The sequence below is a fragment of the Octopus bimaculoides genome, chromosome 27, assembly GCF_046866305.1.
Source record: "Octopus bimaculoides isolate indiv1 chromosome 27, ASM4686630v1, whole genome shotgun sequence".
Classification (NCBI taxonomy): Eukaryota; Metazoa; Mollusca; class Cephalopoda; order Octopoda; family Octopodidae; genus Octopus; species Octopus bimaculoides.
This window is the reverse complement of record NC_142954.1, coordinates 2,539,171-2,560,047: the sequence shown is the minus strand read 5'-3', so window position 1 is coordinate 2,560,047 and position 20,877 is coordinate 2,539,171. Positions and strand designations below refer to the sequence as shown.

Here is a 20,877-nt window from a genome sequence, read left to right as displayed (position 1 = left end):
ATTGATTTGAGGTAGATTTGGTTGCTATTTCTAGCAATCCGTACGACTATGTCGAAGCCTCCACTTTGTTACATAAAAGCATAAAACGCCAGAAGAAAGCAATTGAATTAAAACAGTGACATTTAATAATGAAGAATACGAAAACGACAAGTGGGTTTGCCTAATTAGCGAAACAAATAAGTGATTCCTTAAAGTTCTGTAAATCCTTACTTCAATACGCAATCTGGATAAGAGTACAAATCGTACTTTAAGTCTCACCTCTAATTTTGTGTTTAAACTTGGGGCAATTTTTTGTCCCTTCATATCCAAACTTTACTCGAAATCGAAAATCTACTTTAAAATAGTGTGATTCGAACACGAGTAAATATGGTAATTATTCTTTAAGAAGAAATCAATTTATAGTCTTTCTTATAAAGCTTAAGAGATTGTTGGGTTTTATACAAAATTATGTTTTCTAAAGGTAGCTGAGTGTGTGTGTGTGTGTAAAAGAGGAGAGACAAAGATATAAAATTCTCGAAATTTTTGCTTTCTACTTGCTCACTGGAATATTTAACACTCAAAACACAGAAATTAAAATCCGGTCTTAAGAACAGAAAAAAAAAAATGCTTTTGTACATATTCGTTTCAGATAAGCCGAGTTAACTTTTTGTATTTCCCATATGAATTACGCCGTTTTGTCACATTTCCTCAATTGATCAGTGTTGTCGATGTCATCGATTTACCCAATCCCCGAAACTACTGTCCTTTATTTTTATTTAGCGATGTATCTTTGATTTACGATCGGTTTGAGAGGTGTTTGTGACTGTATTAAATTATGTTAGGGACATTTAACTCATATCACTGGTTACGATCATTGAAACAAGAGAACAATTACCAACGACTGGACCACCTTGGTGTATTTCAGGTAATTTAATTATATTAAGTGTTGTAATTAACTCATGTTAAGGTGAACGACGATGCTTATATTCAACTTAAATCGATTGATATAATGTAATAGGGTCGGTGTTCCATCACTTGGGTGATTAAATATTTTATTATTTTATTTTCATCATAAACTATGTTACATCGTCAATTGCTTGTTACTCGCTCTACCAGACAACGGAAATGTTTTTAAAAGACACTTTGGAGACGCACGGTATTTTGGTAGCCAAAGAGACCAAAATATGTTCTCTGTTGAAACTGAAACTGATGGGTGCACGTAAAAAATAATGTATAAAATGCAATAAAACTCTTCAATTTCTATTTAAGACTATAGATGTTGTATAATTTTATATTATATCTACTTAAAGACGATCTCTAATTGGTTATTACACTTCGAAACGTTTGTTTCATCGGGTGGATGGATCGGCCTGAAAGTCCTTTCAGCATGTATCTATCACTTGGGCCAATCAGTCGGCCCGGGTGTCTCATGAGGGTTAATCATCAACTAACAGGCATTTAGCTTTCTTGGCATTTTAGGGGTTATTTGAATCTAAAGTACTTATTGTTCATATTAACATTGTAAACTTTTATACTATGTTTACACAGACATCTCGAAACTAAATCGACAGCTCTCATAACATCGTTTTATCTGCGGAGACACAGTTTATAAGCACAGTGCTCGAATGGTATAAGTCGTTAAAAAAAACTGTACAAGGCATTTCTACTAAATACTAGATTAAGTTTTTAAATGCATCAAACTCATTCGTTCCCTCCAACCTCTATCTTTTACAGTCGTATATTTCCTCTCTTTACAGTTATGCTGAATGTTCCAGTACAACGTATGACACAAAAATACTGATTCCACCAGAATATCTTCATGCAAACCAGCCACCGATGTTATCCAAGGGAAAGGCAAAGACCGATATATCTACATTGCATATCTTTTCCACCTGTAGACAAAGTCCCATGCTTTTCATAAAAGAAGAAACTGAACTATAATAGATTATAACCACAGACGTTAGAACTTCTCCAGAGTTAATATGGAGGACAGTAATCAGTCAGACACTTCTAACACAACTGTTTCTGACAGTATAGATACAGGTAAACGTTTAACAGGTGAAGCATCTACTAAACAAAGATCATTAGAGAAAAATTTTGATTGCAAGATATGTGGTAAAACTTTTGTGAATTCCAGTAATTTGCGAATCCACAAAAATTTACATACTGGGGAAAAACCGTTTGAATGTGAGATTTGTGGAAAGTTATGTAATCAGGGGTCTCATCTTGCTGTCCACAAACGTAGTCACACTGGGGAAAGACCCTTCCGCTGTGAAATATGTGGAAAGTCAGTTGTCAATAGCAGCTCTTTAAAAAGTCACAAAAGAATCCATACGGGAGAAAAGCCATATCATTGCGAAATGTGTGGTAAATCATTTAATGAGAGATCGAACCTTGTTAAACACATAAATATTCACACTGGAGCAAAACTGTACAATTGTGAAATATGTGGGAAATCTTTTATGAGTTCGAGTAATCTAAAAACACATGAAAAGTTACATACAGGAGAGAAACCATATCACTGTGAGATATGCGGGAAATCGTTTATTCAAAAGTCTCACCTTGTTATTCACAATCGTAGCCACACTGGGGAAAAACCTTTCCATTGTGATATATGTCGGAAATCCTTTGTTGATAATAGCTATTTAACCAATCACAAACGGATTCACAGGGGAAAAGTACAGTTCCAATGTGAAATATGTGGAAAATCTTTCATGACTAACTTACAGCTCACTACCCATGTACAAACTCACACCGGAGAAAAATCATATCATTGTGAAATTTGTAAGAAATCGTTCATCCAGAAATGTCAACTTATAGTTCATAAAAGGATACACACTGGCGAAAAACCTTTTGAGTGTGATGTATGTGGAAAATCATTTTCTGTGAATCTTTATCTTAAAGCTCATAAACGAAGACACACCGGAGAAAAACCATTCCACTGTGAAATCTGTGGAAAATCCTTTTTTGATAATTCACATCTTGTCAGTCACAAAAGAGTACACACCGGAGAAAAACCATTCCATTGTGAAATCTGTGGAAAAACCTTTTTTAATAATTCACATCTTATTAGTCACAAAAGAGTACACACCGGAGAAAAACCATTCCATTGTGATATTTGTGGAAAATATTTTTACTCGAGCAGTAATTTAGCAAGACACAAGTTATTACATATGGGGAAAAAAGCATTCCGTTGTGAAATATGTGGGAAAACTTATGTGAATAACAGTGATTTAAAAAGACACAAGAGAAGACATGAGGGCGATAAGACTTTTCACTGTGAAATTTGTGGAAAATCATTCTTCGATCATTCTAACCTTATAGTTCATGTCCGTACCCATACTGGAGAAAGACCTTATCAGTGTGAAATCTGTGAGAAAGCATTTATTTGTAAAAGTGATGTAAATAAACACAAACGAACACACAGTAAAGGGAAGCCTTTGGACTGTGAAACATGAGAAAATCTTGTGTAAATCTAAGGTCACAGAGTACCAACATGTCTACATTGGAGAATATTTATGGTGAAATATGTTGGGATTATTTCTCATTGATTTCTCATGTTGCAATCCAGAAATTTCATTTGAGAAGAAGCCTTTGTACAAAAACGTCTGTCAAATATAAACTGGTGAATACTGAGTGGAGGAAATAAAACTATTATTGTGAAATATGTTGGATTCCATTCTCTTTCTATTCTTTGTTAACCACAAATACACCTGTTAAAATAATCTCTTCGGTGCTATTGTCTTACAGAGACACAGTCTCATTAAACATGATTAAAAAAAGTCAGGAAGATGTGAAGTTTTTCAAAAATTATTTTTTCATTAGAAAGTCATGAAGTTAAACAAACAAATATATAAAGGAGGCAAATACTATTGAGATGGTTTGTTGAAAACATTCTGTTATATTATTTTGTATCAATGCAATAGCATCGATACGGTTGTACATACTAGAAATAGTAACCAAATCCATCTTGAATAAACCCCGACTCTCTGTAAAGAAAACGACTTTTAATACTGTAGCCCCAGGTATACATAAAAACCTGGTTGGTCACAGCTAGAGCGCTTTTGACAACGTCCGATATGGGTGATTTAGAACTAAACAACATCATTTTGGTTTATATTTCCATTAAAACGAATGAATAAATAAATAATTCCAGTGATCACTCCGCTATTATTTCGATGTATATATCAAGAAAAGCAGTTACCTATTTCAGTTGGGTACAAGTAAAAGCTGAAATCAAGAATAGTATAAACTATAAATAAAATACTGACACTGAAATGCAATCAGCAAAACGAACTTACTGTATTTGATGGCATAAAAGACACACAGACATATTAAAAGAACCTAATTTCAGTAGCATATATTCAAGAAGGAAAAGCTTCCAGTGCATTAAAGCGTGTAATATTCATCCGACTTTATATATAGGACACCGAAATGGAATCAACAAAACATAAATAGTTTCTACATATCAGATTAGAAATCATATTATGTAAGACTTTACAGCACCATTCAAGTGTGGTCGTTGCCAGTGCCGCCTGACTAGCTCCCGTGCCGGTGGCATGTAAAAAGCATCCACTACACTCTCAGACTCTTGGAATGGTTGGCATCAGGAAGGACATCCAGCTGTAGAAACTCTGCCAGATCAGATTGGAATCTGGTGCAGCCTTCAGTCAAACAATCCAACCCATGCCAGCTTGGAAAGCAGACGTTAAATGATGATGATGATATACAAGACCCCCTCTTATTAAATGCTACGGAATTCTAGCAGTTTTACTAAAAATACATAAGTTGTGAAATTTGTGTATGTTGCAGACTGCAATTTCTGTCATGGAGAAGAAGTTAGAAGAGCCAACATGAAATTTTGCATTAACCTTGGGAAGTCTGCTACAGAGACATTGAGCATACTTCAAGAAGCTTACAGCAGTGAGGCAATGGCTGGTACGCAATGTTTCGAGTGGCACGTGCACCTGACAGAGACGCAGATCAATCAAGAGCATGCTCATCGATATTTTTCAACATTACATTTATTTATTCATTTTGCAAAGTTCCTGATGTGAAATAGTGTGTTGTATTTCAGGAAGATCATTTTTTTTTTTTTTTTTTTTTTTTTGTCAAATAAACACACATTCATTCTTCACTTCAGTTTTATTATTCTTCTTATTTTAGTGCCCTTATAATAAAATATTGTAAACATATATTACTACACACTGAAATTAAAACCATGCTGTTAAGTAACCAACATCCATGCAATATTATCCACCTCGGATGTATCAAAAAATGAGGACCCAATGTGTTTAAGTTTGTCTAAGTTAAGTACAGAGACAATTTTATTAAACAATATTTTGTTACAAATAATGATTTCTGTGATGAAAAAATTTGTAAAAGATTATCTTGTTTATATTGTTTTTCTTTTGTTTCAGTTATTAGATTGTGGCCAAGCTGGAGCACTACCTTGAAGAGTTTTTGAATTGATCCCAGTACTGTTTTTTTAAAGCCTGGTACTTATTCTATCAGTTTCTTTTGCCAAAATGCTAAGTTACAGGGATGTAAACACACCAACACACACCAGTTGTCAAGTGGACATGGGGACAAACACAGACATAAGAGGCTTCTTTCAGTCTCCATCTTCCAAATCCACTCGCAAGGCTTTGGTTGGGCCAAGGCTGTAGTAGAAGACACATGCCCAAGTTACTATGCAGTGGGACTGAACTGGTTGGCATTTGGAAGGGCAGCCAGCTGTAGAAACCATGCTAAAAGTGACCTCGCCTGTGCTGGTGCCAGGTAAAAAGCAATCAGCTTTGCAGAGTGTTTGGTAAAAGACCATGCCAAAACAAACACAGGGGCATGGTGCAGGCTTCTGTCTGCCAGCAAGGAAGGAGTACGTTAACCCAGGGGTTTTCAAACTGTGGTCCGCAAAGACAAGACAGGGGGTCCATGGGCAGCAAATACTTTTTATGGGCAATTTGATTTTATATATGTTTTTTAATCGAAATCTTTTAATTGACAATAAACCTATTTGTTAAATACTGTTAAATAAATAAATGTAAAAATATATGTTATTTTAAGTAAATATTTATGTATAAATTTCATAAGCGTTTATAAGGGGGTCCCTAAGGTAAAGCCTGAAATATAAAGGTGTCCGCAAGTCAAAAAGTTTGAAAACCCCTGATCCAACCCATGCCAGCAAGGAAGGAGTACGTTAACCGATGATGAAGACAAGGGATTTTTGTATTTCTCAGTTACTAGGTTTCTCACCGGTGTGTCTCCGTTTATGTTTATTCAAGTCACTTTTACAGATAAATGATTTCTCACAGACGTCACAATGATAGGGCCTCTCTCCAGTGTGACTCCTGATGTGAACTATAAGATTAGAATTATCGAAGAAGGATTTGCCACAGATTTCGCAGTGGAATGTTTTTTCTCCACCATGTTCCCTTTTGTGTCTTTTTAAATCACTATTATTGAAGTAGGATTTCCCACATGTTTCACAATGGAAGGCCCTTTCACCAATGTGTTGTAATTTGTGTCTTTTTAAATTACTGCTAGAGAAGAAAGATTTCCCACATGTGTCACAGTGGTAGGGTTTCTCTCCAGTGTGTACTCGTTTGTGAGTAACGAGACGAGAATTATTAATAAAAGATTTCCCACATATTTCACAATTATATGGCTTTTCTCCCGTGTGTATTCTCTGGTGAATGACAAGACGAGAATTTTTAATGAACGACTTACCACATATTTCACAGTGGTAAGGTTTTTCTCCAGTGTGAATACGCATGTGGGTAACAAATTTCAAGTTATTTGGGAAAGATTTCCCACATGTTTCACAATGAAACAAACTTTCCCCCATGTGTTTCCTTTTGTGAATTGTCAAATAACTATTATTGACAAATGATTTGCCACATAAATCACAAGAATAAGGCTTTTCTCCAGTGTGACTTCGTATGTGAGTGACAAGACTGGAATTCTTGATAAAAGACTTTCCACATACTTCGCAATGATAGCGTTTTTCTCCAGTGTGAATCCTTACGTGACTCGTTAAATAACTATTGTCGACAAATGATTTTCCGCATATTTCACAGTGGAATGGTTTCTCTCCTGTGTGACTACGCATATGGATAACAAGGCGAGAGTTATAAGGAAAAGATTTCCCACATATCTCACAGTCTAATGAGTTTTCCCCAGTGTGCATTCTTTTATGGCTCGTTAAATAACTATTATCAACAAATGATTTTCCACATATTTCACAATGGTAAGGTTTTTCTCCAGTGTGATTACGTATATGATTAACAAGATGAGTTTTCTGATTAAAAGATTTCCCACAAATTTCACAATGAAATGGTTTTTTTCCAGTGTGTAATCTTTTGTGTTTTGATAAATTACTTCTGTTAACAAAAGATTTCCCACATATTTCACAATTAATATTTCTCTGTAATGATTTCCGTTTCGTAAATGTTTCACACCGTAATGATCTCTCTCCATCAGATGTCTGTTTAACAGAATCTATATTGTCAGAAACATTTGTGTTAGAAGTGTCTGAGTGATTACCATCCTCCATATTAACTCTGGAGGAATTCTTGAAAACTGATGCCTGTGGTTATAATCTATTATGGTTCAGTTTCTTGTCTTATGATGTCCAAATCATGGGACTCTGTTTACTTGTGTAGAAAATATGCAATGTAGATATCTTTTCTATGTAACACTAGAATACCTGTTACTGGCTGGGACATCTCCAAGTGAAACACATATTGTAACCATAAAGACTTCTTCCTACATTAATAATTGTGGATATAGTTAGTAGATGTCACGTAGGCTACAAGCATAGAGAGAGAGAGCATCCATAAATGACTGGTAGCAGGTGTTCTGGTGAAATTGGTATTTTTGTGTGACAGGTTGTAATGGAACATTCAGCACAACTGTAAAGGAAGAAAATATATATGTAAAACACCTGTTGGAGACAAAAAAACAGGTGTGTAGATGTGTGTATGCTATATATATATGCTATAGATACGTGTGTGTATGTTATATTTATATAGGGCACATGGCCTAGTGGTTAGGATCTTGCACTCACGATCTAGCAATTGTGATTTCAATTCCTAGACCAGGTAGTGTGTTGCGTTTTTGAACAAAACACTTCATCTCTTATTGTTCTGCAATCACTTTCACACCTGATGCATGGGACACCTGGAGTGGCTGTGTGGTAAGTGGCTTGCTTACCAACCACATGGTTCTGGGTTCAGTCCCACTGCGTGGCACCTTGGGCAAGTGTCTTCTACTATAGCCTCGGGCCGACCAAAGCCTTGTGAGTGGATTTGGTAGACGGAAACTGGAAGAAGCCCGTCGTATATATGTATATATATATGTATGTATATTTTAAAAAATAACGTCGACCACTAACGTGGACAATTAATGCGCTAGAAATAGATCACATCTTGTGTCTATTAAGACCTAAATTGTTCTCAACATGAAATATAGCAGCATACCAAAAACGTGAGCGGGCAAGACATTTAAAATCACCTAAAAAAGCACTATTAAACAGGAACCGGTTTCGGATTTAACAAATTCTTACCATTTGTCTATTCCTCATCAGCCTGTATGTATGTATATGTTTGTGTGTCTGTGTTTGTCCCCCCAACTTCGCTTGACAACCGATGCAGGTGTGTTTACGTCCCCCGTAACTTAGCGGTTCGGCAAAAAAGAGACCGATAGAATAAGTACTAGGCTTACAAAGAATAAGTCCTGGGGTCGATTTGCTCGACTAAAAGGCGGTGCCCCAGCATGGCCGCAGTCAAATGACTGAAACAAGTAAAAGAGTATGTATATATATATATATATATACACAACAGGAAAGCTAATTACTCATTAGGTGGTGATTAAAAACACGTCTCAGCTGTTCTGTAAAACGAGGAACAACCAATTAACGATGAAATAAAATATTCTATCCTCCAGGTGATCGAATAGCGACTTCGATACAGCATATCAGTCACTTGAAGTTATCTATAAACATTAAAGTTCACTATAACATGAGTTAGTTACTTCACATAATATAAATTACCTGAAATATAAGAAGTTGGTCAGGATCATTAAGAATTTGGTAATTCTTCTTTCGTCTGAATGAAACTACCGGTGACATAACTTAAATGTCCCTAACATAATTTAATACGCTTAGTTAGAAACGTCCTACAGTTATATTAATTAGTGTTTTCATTTACATCCAGTCTATGGTATAAACTAAATATACAATCACAATCACTCAACTAATTAATTATTGCATATAAAACATGGGGGAAATTGTAATTTAAATAGGGAACAGCAATAATCGTGAATGTTAAAAGTTAACTTTGCTTTTCTGAAACGAATAGGTAAATTCTTTAGAACGGGTAAGTCATGAATTCATCTCAAACGTCTTTATTTTTATTCTTGTCAAGAAGCGATTGGAATTTCTTTGTTTTTTAATATTGGATATTCCGACTGTGGAAACAAACTTTCAAATTTTATTGTCTTTTTTAGTCCCTTTCTCATTTTATTTAAAACATGTATCACGTAGGTGTTGGGGGTTTATATGAGAAGCTCCTAATCACATTTCAGAACTATATTCCAAATATATTAACACCAATCATACACAGGGCGACCCTTTCCCAATTACGAAAAATACGGACATTGCATTTGTGGTTATGTATCGTACCAAATGTTATAACATACCATCATCACTATCATTGTTTTAACGTCTTTTAATTGGCATATAAATATATTTTGACACAACTTCTCAGTAGTTAGGTGATCTTTCGGTACAACACGTAAGATTGCCAGTTAACTTCTTAAATTTGCCAAACTTCTCACTTTGAATTTTAATGTTTTCTGCCACATTTATCCACGAAGTTTATTTAAACCACACTAATCATTTTGCTGGTTGATGTATATTTATTTATACCATAGACTGGATATAAATGAAAGAATAAATTGATATAGTTGAAATGGTGTTTCTCACTGTATTAAATTATGTTAGAGACATTTAACTTGCATGACCGTTATCATAATTGCGGCGAGAGAAAAATTATCAGTGACACTTAGTAATAATTACAGGTAATTTACTTATAATATAGGTAACTTAAAGCGACTTATAATATAGGTAACTTAAAGCGACTGATATGATGTATCGAGGTCGTTGTTCCGTCACTTGGATGATCAAATATTTTTATTTCCATTATAAATTACGCTACATCGTTAATTGGTTGTTCCTTACATTAGGGGATGGTTAAAATATATTTTAATCATCAAATAATAATTTTCGGCACTGTCAGAATTGAAAGTAGAACTGACAAGGAACGTTACTGCTGGTTTGAGTTGATTCTTTGGCTACTGTCTGTCTATCTCACTATCTCTCTCTCTCTCTCTCACTCGTTCACCTCTGTTTGTGTCCGTAGAATTTATCAAATTAGAAAACGCAAATTTAATATAAAAACATATTTCATGAAATTGCAAATTATTTAAAATATAAAAATATAATTTTCAACAGAGAGAATTTATCAAAATAGAAAACAAATGAAGTTTGAAGTTTAAAAATAATAGGATCGACCACTCACGACTAGCTAGCGCGGACGCGCGACTGCGCGTTCGGGACCACTCTGCTTTAGTAGTACCCTTATACTCTGTGTGTTTTCAAACGCATGGATATAGGTGTCAAATTTGTTCCAATAACTTTCGAGTGATAGATAGATAGATAGAGAGAGAGAGAGACAGACAGACAGACAGACAGATAGCTCGCTCCGGCCAGTCATGGTATTAGCTGTCAGTAGCCAAAGAATCAACTCAAACCAGCAGTAACGTTCCTTGTCAGATTTTTCTACTTTCACTTCTGACAGCTAATACCATGACAGCTCACATACAGACGTATACATAGATACACAAATATACATACATGCACATACATATTCGTACATAAACAGCAACGATTCGTAAAAAGGTGTGTATATATATATATATATATATATATATATATATATATATATGTGTGTGTGTGTGTGTGTGTGTGTGTGTGTGACTGTTCAATTCGCTCGCGGACATGAAAGATAATGGATGTACAGATATGTGCGACTGTGTTTCACTTCAGTTGGAAAAAAAAAAAAGAAATTTTACGGAAAGTGCCGAACAAATAGTTAAAAAATAACGATTCTCATTTTCACTTTCTTGATACCATCTTCGAAGTAATGCGGAGTATACATACACTAAATTTGTTGTAACACCGAAAATACTGACCCTCCTACCTCCAGCAGCCTAGAGGATAAAAGAGTTTTCATTCACACACATAATTTCATAAATATATATATATATATATCTCTGTTAAAGTCTGTCATACCGGCCATGACGAAGGGAAATAGCCCTGAAACTCGAGTCGCCTTTATATATTTATATTTATATATTTATATATTTGATCCTTTATATTGAACACTCAATATTTCATCTACATTCAATACTTTATTTCATGGTGCCATCCATTTTTATTTTATATTATATATTGTATATTCCATATTCTATACCCCACATTGGTTCTGCAGGAATATAAATAAAACATAGAAAACAGACAGTGTTGGAAATCTTTTAAACAAAATAATATATATATATATATATATATATATATACATACACACACACATATTTTGCGTGTGTACATAGACATACCCAGTAGAGTCTTCGAATATCTGAACCTCCAGTGTCTCCTTTCTCTTCTTACTTTGAGCATTTTTTTCTTCTTGTACTCATCCATTGATTCAGACAACAATCGCAATTCTGAAATTATTTTTATTTCCTAAAATTTCTATATATTTTACATTTTGTCTCTCTCTGTCCATTCGCTTTAAGTATAAAACTTTGAATGGACAGCTATTCTAATACTATTCTAATACTCTCTCACATTTCCCTCCCAACAACAATTATATAACAGTCATATATTTTCTTCCTTTACAGTTATGCTGAATGTTGCTTTACAACCTGTCGTACAAGAATTCTGATTCCACTAGAATACCTGCTACCAATAGTTTCTGGATCCTTATATGTTTGTAGTGTACATAACTTCTCTTAACTCTATCCATAAATATTAATGTAGATCTGCAAGTCTTTTTGTATGCAATATGTGTGCCACTTGGAGATGTCCCAGCCAGCAACAAACATTGCAAGTGTTATGTAGAAAGTATTTCTGCATTGCATATTTCCTACACATGTAAACAGAGTCCCATGTTTGGACATCATAAGACAAGAAACTGAACCATAATAGATTATAACCACAGGCATCGGTTTTGAGAGATTTCTTAAGAGTTAATATGGAGGATGGTAATTACTCAGACACTATAAATTCAGTTAAACAGACATCCAGTGGTGAGATATTATCATGTAAAGAAAGTCCATTAGAGAAACATATTAAATGTGAAATTTGTGGAAAATCTTTTGCGAACAGAAGTAATTTAACAACGCACAAAAGATTACATACAGGAAAAAAACCATTTCGATGTGAAATTTGTGGAAAATTATTGAATCAGAATGTTCACCTTATCGTCCACAAACGTAGTCACACTGGAGAAAAACCCTACAACTGTGAAACGTGTGGAAAATCATTTGCGGATAATAGTTATTTACGAAATCACAAAAGAATCCACACTGGAGAAAATTCTTTTGAGTGCGAGATATGTGGAAATTCGTTTACCCATAATTCTCAACTTGTTCTCCACATCCGTAGACACACTGGAGAAAAGCCATTCCACTGTGAAATATGTGGAAAATCATTTGTTGGTAATAGTTCTTTAACAGCTCACAAAAGAATCCACATTGGAGAAAAACCTTATCACTGTGAAACTTGTGGGAAATCCTTTGTCAATAATAGTTGTCTAACAATTCACAAAAAATTCCACACTGATGAAAAACCTTACCACTGTGATATATGTGGAAAATCGTTTGTGTATAAGTGTGATGTAACACGTCACAAAAGGATTCACACAGGAGAAAAACCTTTCTACTGTGAAATCTGTGGGAAATCTTTTGCCAGTAATGGCTATTTAACAATTCACAAACGAATTCACACTGGAGACAAACCGTTTGACTGTGAAATATGTGGAAAATGCTTCATCAATAAATCAACACTTGTTACACATGTACAGATTCATAGCAAAGAAAAAACCTATCATTGTGATATATGTGGGAAATCGTTCATTATCAATTCTCGTCTTGTAGTTCATAAAAAAATACATTCTGGGGAAAAACTTTTCCACTGTGAAATATGTGGAAAGGCGTTCCTTAATAATGGTGTACTTGTTTGTCACTTAAGAGTACACACCGGAGAGAAACCATTCCATTGTGAAATATGTGGTAAATCATTCTCTGATAAATCTAATCTTAGAGGTCACATTCGTATCCACACTGGTGACAGGCCATGGCACTGTGAAATATGTGGAAAATCATTCATCTATCAAACTTACTTAAATAAGCACAAGCGAATACACACAGGAGAGAAGCCTTAAATTAGCTTTTAAATGAGCTACATCTGGCCCAAATATTCTATCTGTTTTATGTTCAGACTCACCAGATCCAGCCTCAAACACCTACCCTATGTTGTCATTCTAAAAATAAACAAACACCTTCATTGAAATCTTGAAGCTACAAGAGAACGTATTTTTAATTCAAAACTATGTGAAGAAACAGTATTATATTTAACTCAATAAAGAATGTACTCCAAACAGAGCTAGACAATGCCATAAGTGTCAGACTCTTCAATAGCATCATCGTTCCTATGCTCTTATATGCAAGTGAGACATGGGCTACTGTGAAGAGGACAGGACATTGATTGGGTCAAATGCAAAAGGCCATGTAAAGATCCATGTTAGGAACATCATTAAGAGAGCACGTTTGAAATGAGATAATTCGAGAACGGAGCAGAGTGAATGATGTGATCGCAGAATACCAAAAGCACAAGTTCCACTGGGCTGGACATGTTGCAAGATGGACTTGTGCAGTTACCAAGTGGTATCCAAGAGACTTTTAAGTTGAAGTGTAAATTCAATTGTTTCATAAAAACATCTTATAAAATTTTAAATAAAAATTTGTTAATGATATTTTCAAAATAATTTCTGTAACAAAATATTATTTAATAAAATTATCTCCATACATAATTTACACAAACCTTGAAGACATTGGTTCTCATTTCTCTCAGGTAGTTAGAACATTCCAGTAGCTTAATTTTAGTGAAAGCAGTTATAGTACTTCTTTGTTTCAATCATTAGACTGTGGCCATCCTGGGGCACCGCCTTGCAGATTTTTTAGTCTAATGAATCAACCCTAGGACTTTTTTCTTTTGAAGCCTGGTTCTTATTCTATCAGTCTCTTTTGCCAAGCTGTTAAATTATGACAAGCTGGCAAAATCATTACCATTCCAAGCAAACTGCTTCATGGCATTTCATCCAGCTTCGTGTTCTGAGTTCAAATGTTGCCTTTCATCCTTTTGGGGTTGATAACATAAGTACCAGTTGCATACTGGGGTCAATGTAATCAACTCACCTTCTCCTCTAAAATTGCCGGCCTTGTGCAAAAATCTGAAACCAATATATTTAACACTTTTTAATAATACCCCTTTAAAAATGTCTCTAAGCTGCCTCTTATTTCTATCTCATTCCTCAGTCCACTTTCGATATTTACCATAACATCGTTGTTGTATGGTAAGAAGTTTGCTTCCCAACCACATGATTCCAGGTTCAGTCTCCTTGTGTGACACCTTGGGCAAGTGTCTTCTGTTATAGCCTCTGGCCAACCAAGAAAAACAATAACAATATTTAACAAAAACATCTTTAAATGACGGTCTGACCGTCTGCCAAGCAAATGGGAAACAGTAATTGAAGTAGATGGTGACTATGCTCCGGAATAACCATTTAAAGATGTTTTTGTTACATGTTGTTATTGTTTTTGTGGAATAAAATTTGTTGAAAAAAAGCAGCAATAATTATGCACCAACCCAATATAATGAAATATTAGGAAGTGTTGCTTGTTGTTGGCACTCCGTCGCTTACGACATCAAGGGTTCCAGTTGATCTCATCAACTGAACAGCCTGCTCATGAAATTAACGTGCAAGTGGCTGAGCACTCCACAGACACGTGTACCCTTAACGTAGTTCTTGGGGGAGATTCAGCGTGACACAGTGTGACAAGGCTGACCCTTTGAATTACAGGCACAACAGAAACAGGAAGTAAGAGCGAGAGAAAGTTGTGGTGGAAGAGTACAGCAGGGTTCGCCACCATCCCCTGCCGGAGCCTCATGGAGCTTTAGGTGTTTTCGCTCAATAAAGACTCACAACGCCCGGTCTGGGAATCGAAACCGCGAGTCCACTGCCCTAACCACTGGGCCAGGAATTGTATAAAAGAAATTAAAATATTTTGTGTATTGTAGAAGTAAAACTGATTTATTGCACACAATTTTTAACAAACAAAATCTTATATGGACCTATAAGGGTCATATGGACCCCCCCAGGGGCCAGATGAATCCTGATTGAGAACCACTGGTCTAAGCCCTGTATTAAGACAATTTTAATAAACAACATTGTGTTGCGGTTCACTCTTGAGGATCGTTTGTTCTTGGACACTCCGAAATATACAATGTGATTATAATTTAAATTTTTCTAAGTTGTTTATGAAATAAAATTTCAGTTTTCTGAAATGTGAATATTTTATTAGAAATTACTTGATAAGATTTTACAGCAATTTATTCTGTTTTTACCTTTATTTGTAGAGAAAAGCATTCCAACAAATCATCTCAATGACATTGTCTTTGTGGTGTGTGTTCGTTTGTGACAATTCAAATGACTTTTACAGATAAATGATTTATCACATATGTCACAATGATATTGTCTTTGTGGTGTGTGTTCGTTTGTGACAATTCAAATGACTTTTACAGATAAATGATTTATCACATACGTCACAATGATAGGGCCTTTCTCCAGTGTGACTACGGATGTGAACAATAAGGTTAGAATTATCGAAGAAGGATTTCCCACAAATTTCACAGTGAAATGTTTTTTCACCATTATGAATTCTTTTATGTCTTTTTAAGTCACAATTATTAAAATAAGATTTCCCACATATTTCACAGTGGAATTCTTTTTTCTCAGTGTGTATTATTTTGTGTCTTCTTAAATTACTGCTAGAATAGAAATATTTCCCACATATATCACAATGAGAGGGTTTGTCTCCAGTATGCACTTTTTCATGACCAACAAGAAGTGATTTATAAAAAAAAGAATTCCCACATATCTCACATTTGAATTCTTTTTTCCCAGTGTGTATTATATTGTGCCTTCTTAAATTACTCCTACAGGAGAAATATTTCCCACATATTTCACAGTGGAATGGTTTTTCTCCAGTGTGTACTGTTTTGTGAGCAACAAGATGGGAATTATTAATGAAATATTTACCACAGATTTTGCAGTGAAAGGGGTTTTCTCCCGTGTGTTTTCGTTGGTGACCTACAAAACGAGAATTGCTAATGAATGATTTTCCACATATGTCACAGCAGTACGTTTCTTCTCCACTGTGAAAACGTCTATGAGTAACAAGTTTAGCAATGTTCATGAAAGATTTTCTACATATTTCACAGTGAAACAGTTTTTTGTCAAAGTGTTTTCTTTTATGGATTCTTAAATAACCATTGTTGACAACTGAGTTCCCATATATTTCAAAGTGGTATTGCTTTTCTCCATTGTGAATTTTTTTGTGATTCGTCAGTGAACTATTATTCACAAACGATTTTCCACAGGTGTCACAGTGAGATGGCTTTTCTCCAGTGTGACTACGTTTATGGACAATAAGTTGAGACTTGTAAGTATATAATTTCCCACAAATTTCACAATGAATATTTTTCTGTAATGAACTTCGTTTATGAGACAGTGGTTTCTCACTACCGGATGTCTGTTTAACTGAATCTATATTGTCAGAAACAGTTTTGTTAGAAATGTCTGACAGATTACCGTTCTCCATATTAAAACTGATGTCTGTGGATATAGTCTATTATGGTTCAATTTCCTGTCTTATGATATCCATCTCATGGAACTCTGTTTACACATGTAGGAAATATGCAATGCAGATATATTTTCTACACAACACTTAGAGTATTTGTTGCTGGTTGAGACATTTCCAAGTGGTACCCATACTGTAGACAGAACGACTTTTATATCTATGTTAGGTACCACTTTGGTATGTGATCTACACAGCCAATTATTTGGCAAATCGCATACCAAAGTAGCACCCTATGTTAATTATTGTGGATAGAGTTAATGGGAGTTGTGAAGGCTGTAAACTGCAAGAGGAAGAGAGAGAGAGAGAGAGAGAGAGAGAGAGAGAGAGAGAGAGAGAGAGAGAGAGAGAGAGAGAGAGAGAGCAAATGTCCATAAATGATTGGTAGCAGATGTTCTGGTGAAGTTAGTATTTTCGTATGACAGGTTGTAATGGAACATTCAGCACAACTGAAAGGAAGAAAATATATGACTGTGTAAGATAGATGTTGGAGAAAGGAAATGTGCGTATATATAATATGCATAAACACACAAAGATATGCCCTGGCACATCGTCACCATCTTTCTCTCTCTCACTCACCCTTCCTTTCTTTTGCACTCTCACTCTCTCTTGCTTTCTCACTCTGACGGGATAACCATGTCTCTCCTTTACAGCAAGACACCTCTTCCTGTCTCTCTGTCACACTCTAACTTTTCATCACCTGGCACAGGACCACCTCCTCCAATTCCGACTCCCTTCTCAAAGGGTCTTTGTCTTGCAAGTTACTTGGTGACATGCCACATAAAAAAAGCATCCTGTCCACAGTGAAAAGTGTTTGATGTTTGGAAGGGCATCCAGCTATAAGATCTATGCCAAAACACACTTCGCCGGTGCTGGTGCCACGTAAAAAGCACTCAGTTCACTCCGCTGGGCGGTTGGTGTTAGGAAGGGCATCCAGCTGTAAAAACCCTGCCAAGACAGACAGTGAAACCAGCTCCTGACAAACCGTCCAACCCATGTCAGCATGGAAAACGGACATTAAATAATGATGATGAGTAATGATGAAGATTGTTAACATATGGTATAAAAGTTTACAATGTCTGTTGTGATGGCAATACAAATAATACGCATTTTAGATTTAAATATAACGTGAAAAGTTAAGAAGCCGATGACACATTTGATTATTAAAATATGTTTCAGCAGTTCTGTAAAGCGGAGAACAACCAATGAAGTTCGTGACGGCGCTTGGTTGTTCCAGCGCATTAGTCTTGCCATGGCTGCACGCGTGCACCAAAAGTCATTAGAGAGGTTTCCCAGCGCCCCAAAATTTTCAACCTAAGCTGGTGAATTATTAATTTTTTTTTCTCTTCTAACTCTTATGTATATATTTAAGTATAAATAAAATTAACCAATTAACGATGTAGCGTCGTTTGTGATGAAAAAAATATATATTTAATCATCCAGGTGATGGAACACCGACTTCGATACATCAAATCGGTCGCTTTAAGTTGCTATTTATAAACATCAACGTTCACCTTAATTACTACACATAATATAATTAAATTACCTGAAATATACTCTGTTGGCCGGGTTGTTATTGATTTTTCTGTCGTTTGAATGATACTACCGGTGATATAAATTAAATGTCCCTAACATAATTTAATACAGTCGGTAACACCCTTATTCTTTGATCTATATCCTGTCTATGGTATAAATCAAAAATACATTATTCAACCAAATAGTTATCGTCGTTTAAATAAATATTGCTGGTAAATATAGAGAAAACAGGGAAAATTCAAAGTGGGAACATGTGAAAATGACGAATACAAAAAAATTAACTTAGCATTTCTGAAACGAGTAAGAAACTTTTAACAAAATATGGTGAAACATGCATTCACCACTAACTTGTTTACCTTATTTAAATTGGATTTGGATTCTTATATTTTGACTATTGGACATTCCGTCTGTGCAAAAAACAAAAAAAAAAGAGAACTTTCGAAATGTACTTTGTCCCTTCCATTTTACTTAACATTCTAAGCACGCTATGTTGAGAAAGTACATATATTGTCGGGTTTTATGCGATAGGCTCTTTATTTAATCTTAACATAATTACACTGTGTATTAAATTTTATTGTTAACTGTTATTATTTTATTGTTTATGTGTGTTTTTGTGTTAGAACCAACTCGTCCCTCGTTTTTTTATTATCCTTTTCGTTGTGTGTTCGGTCTTTGTAACCAATAAAGAAAAGATTATTATTGTTGTTATAAAGAATAAAAAAGTTTAGAATGGTACAACAATGCACTATAAAACAATAAATGGACTATATACCTGTTGAAATTTGGTTATCTATAGTCCGATGATATTTCGGAATTACAATTCCTTCTTCAGATCTTCTTAGCTGGAGTCTAACATTCTTCTTCTTGTTATTTTCTTTATATTGGCGGAGGTAAAGAATACGTACACCACCCGTTTTCGGCATAACAAAAAACCCTGACCACCGGGTGTACGTATTCTTTACTTTCGCTATTTAGCTGACTCCTGATGATAATTATGTTTATAATTATAGAATATTTGTATAATTTTACCTATAAAGGTTATTTTAACATACCAAACTACTTGGTAGAATTATTAATTATTTAATTAATTTTACCCTTTTATTATTATTGAAATATATAAGACCTGTTGGGGCAAGCGAAAGCGAAATCGTGATGGCACCTATGCCCAGCGTCGCCTGCCTGGCACGTGTAAAGACGTTCGAGCGAAATCGTTGCCAGTGCCGCTGGACTGGTTCCTGTGCAGGTGGCACGTAAAATACACCATTTTGAGCGTGGCCGTTGCCAGTACCGCCTGACTGGCCTTCGTGTTGGTGGCACGTAAAAACACTCACTACACTCTCGGAGTGGTTGGCGTTAGGAAGGGCATCTAGAAACTCTGCCAAATCAGATTGGAGCCTGGTGTAGCCATCTGGTTCACCAGTCCTCAGTCAAATCGTCCAACCATGCTAGCATGGAAAGCGGACGTTAAACGATGATGATGATGGTGATGATATATATATATATATACACACACACATATATGGCTTGGTTTGGCTTCATACTCTTGCTTGATGGGGCTGGGGTCACTCCAAGTTAGTTGTCCCAGAAGCATCATCATACATAGTGCTGACAAGGTCTACTAGAGCTCTCCATCGCTGGCAGTCCTGTGCCAGCTCCTCTGTATCCTCCAAGGTGATGTTAAGCCTCTGGAAATCTTCCTCAATCATGTCTGGCCATCTACCTTACTGGTAGCGTCCCTGTACAAGGCTTGTACAGCTCTCACCAACCACTCATCTATCCCTAGTTTCTGCATTGACCACCAGATAAGGGATCGGGGACCCTGTCAAAAGCCAAGCATCTTTGGCTAAGTATCTCTCCTACAGTTGCCTTACCAGAAATATAGCACCAGTAGCCCTTCTCTCTGGCACAAACCCAAACTGCATCTCATCTAGACTAACTCTCTACCTAATTAGTTGGGTTATGACTCTCCGTAACTTTCATCACCTGATCCAACAATTTGATACCTATTATGTCTTTGAGGTAGCCTGCAGAAGGATATCATAAAAGTGGTCCTTCTGTCCATTTGGTAGGTCTGCTTGTTGGGTGTAGGAAGATATAATTGTAGCTATACCATTCTGCAAAATTAACCTGAGCTTAAGTAGTCTATTGCAAACTCTAGCTACCTCTATGACCTTATTCACCCATTTCTCTGCAAGAAGTATGCCCAAACCATTTACTCTGAGGAAATATATATTTGTTTCTTTTATGGGAATAATTTTCAAGGAATTTCATGTCAATATAATTTTACGTTTGGGTTTTCGAATCATGTTTCATAAAAGTGTC

At 35.5% G+C, this 20,877-nt stretch overlaps 4 protein-coding genes across 10 annotated transcripts; 2 read left to right on the top strand and 2 right to left on the bottom strand.

Annotated features, from left to right (window-relative positions):
* Positions 1 to 5,116, top strand: LOC128250974 (uncharacterized). The gene is made up of 2 exons (XM_089343504.1): positions 1 to 904; positions 1,737 to 5,116. Exon 2 carries the CDS (start codon positions 1,962 to 1,964, stop codon positions 3,435 to 3,437), a length of 1,476 nt encoding a protein of 491 aa, XP_089199630.1. The 5' UTR covers positions 1 to 904; positions 1,737 to 1,961; the 3' UTR covers positions 3,438 to 5,116.
* Positions 5,117 to 5,272: 156 nt separating this feature from the next.
* Positions 5,273 to 18,626, bottom strand: LOC128250963 (uncharacterized). Of its 5 annotated transcripts, none has more exons than XM_089343517.1 (2): positions 18,566 to 18,626; positions 5,273 to 7,892 (listed from the first exon to the last, which is right to left on the bottom strand). In XM_089343517.1, exon 2 carries the CDS (start codon positions 7,532 to 7,534, stop codon positions 6,215 to 6,217), a length of 1,320 nt encoding a protein of 439 aa, XP_089199643.1. In that variant the 5' UTR covers positions 7,535 to 7,892; positions 18,566 to 18,626; the 3' UTR covers positions 5,273 to 6,214. The 5 variants fall into 5 exon arrangements, with proteins under 5 accessions (XP_089199643.1, XP_089199644.1, XP_089199645.1 ...); XM_089343518.1 differs by lacking the exon at positions 18,566 to 18,626 and adding an exon at positions 11,656 to 11,941; XM_089343519.1 differs by lacking the exon at positions 18,566 to 18,626 and adding an exon at positions 10,560 to 10,695.
* Positions 12,294 to 14,149, top strand: LOC128250962 (uncharacterized). The gene has a single exon (XM_052977102.2). The coding sequence runs from the start codon at positions 12,294 to 12,296 to the stop codon at positions 13,482 to 13,484; it is 1,191 nt and encodes a 396-aa protein (XP_052833062.1). The 3' UTR covers positions 13,485 to 14,149.
* Positions 15,386 to 20,864, bottom strand: LOC106882778 (uncharacterized). 3 transcript variants are annotated; one of them, XM_089343530.1, is made up of 3 exons: positions 19,328 to 20,864; positions 17,384 to 17,468; positions 16,981 to 17,347 (listed from the first exon to the last, which is right to left on the bottom strand). In XM_089343530.1, exons 1-2 carry the CDS (start codon positions 19,476 to 19,478, stop codon positions 17,425 to 17,427), a joined length of 195 nt encoding a protein of 64 aa, XP_089199656.1. In that variant the 5' UTR covers positions 19,479 to 20,864; the 3' UTR covers positions 16,981 to 17,347; positions 17,384 to 17,424. The 3 variants fall into 3 exon arrangements, with proteins under 3 accessions (XP_052833066.2, XP_014789049.2, XP_089199656.1); XM_052977106.2 differs by having other exon boundaries at positions 15,386 to 17,468; XM_014933563.3 differs by lacking the exon at positions 19,328 to 20,864 and adding an exon at positions 18,566 to 18,637 and having other exon boundaries at positions 15,386 to 17,468.
* Between the last annotated feature and the right edge of the window lie 13 nt (positions 20,865 to 20,877).

What these genes read in the sequence shown, in the direction of transcription:
- LOC106882778 (XM_052977106.2), bottom strand. Translation starts at nt 16,983, where the DNA reads ATGGAGAACGGTAATCTGTCAGACATTTCTAACAAAACTGTTTCTGAC.
- LOC128250963 (XM_089343517.1), bottom strand. Translation starts at nt 7,534, where the DNA reads ATGGAGGATGGTAATCACTCAGACACTTCTAACACAAATGTTTCTGAC.
- LOC128250962 (XM_052977102.2), top strand. Translation starts at nt 12,294, where the DNA reads ATGGAGGATGGTAATTACTCAGACACTATAAATTCAGTTAAACAGACA.
- LOC128250974 (XM_089343504.1), top strand. Translation starts at nt 1,962, where the DNA reads ATGGAGGACAGTAATCAGTCAGACACTTCTAACACAACTGTTTCTGAC.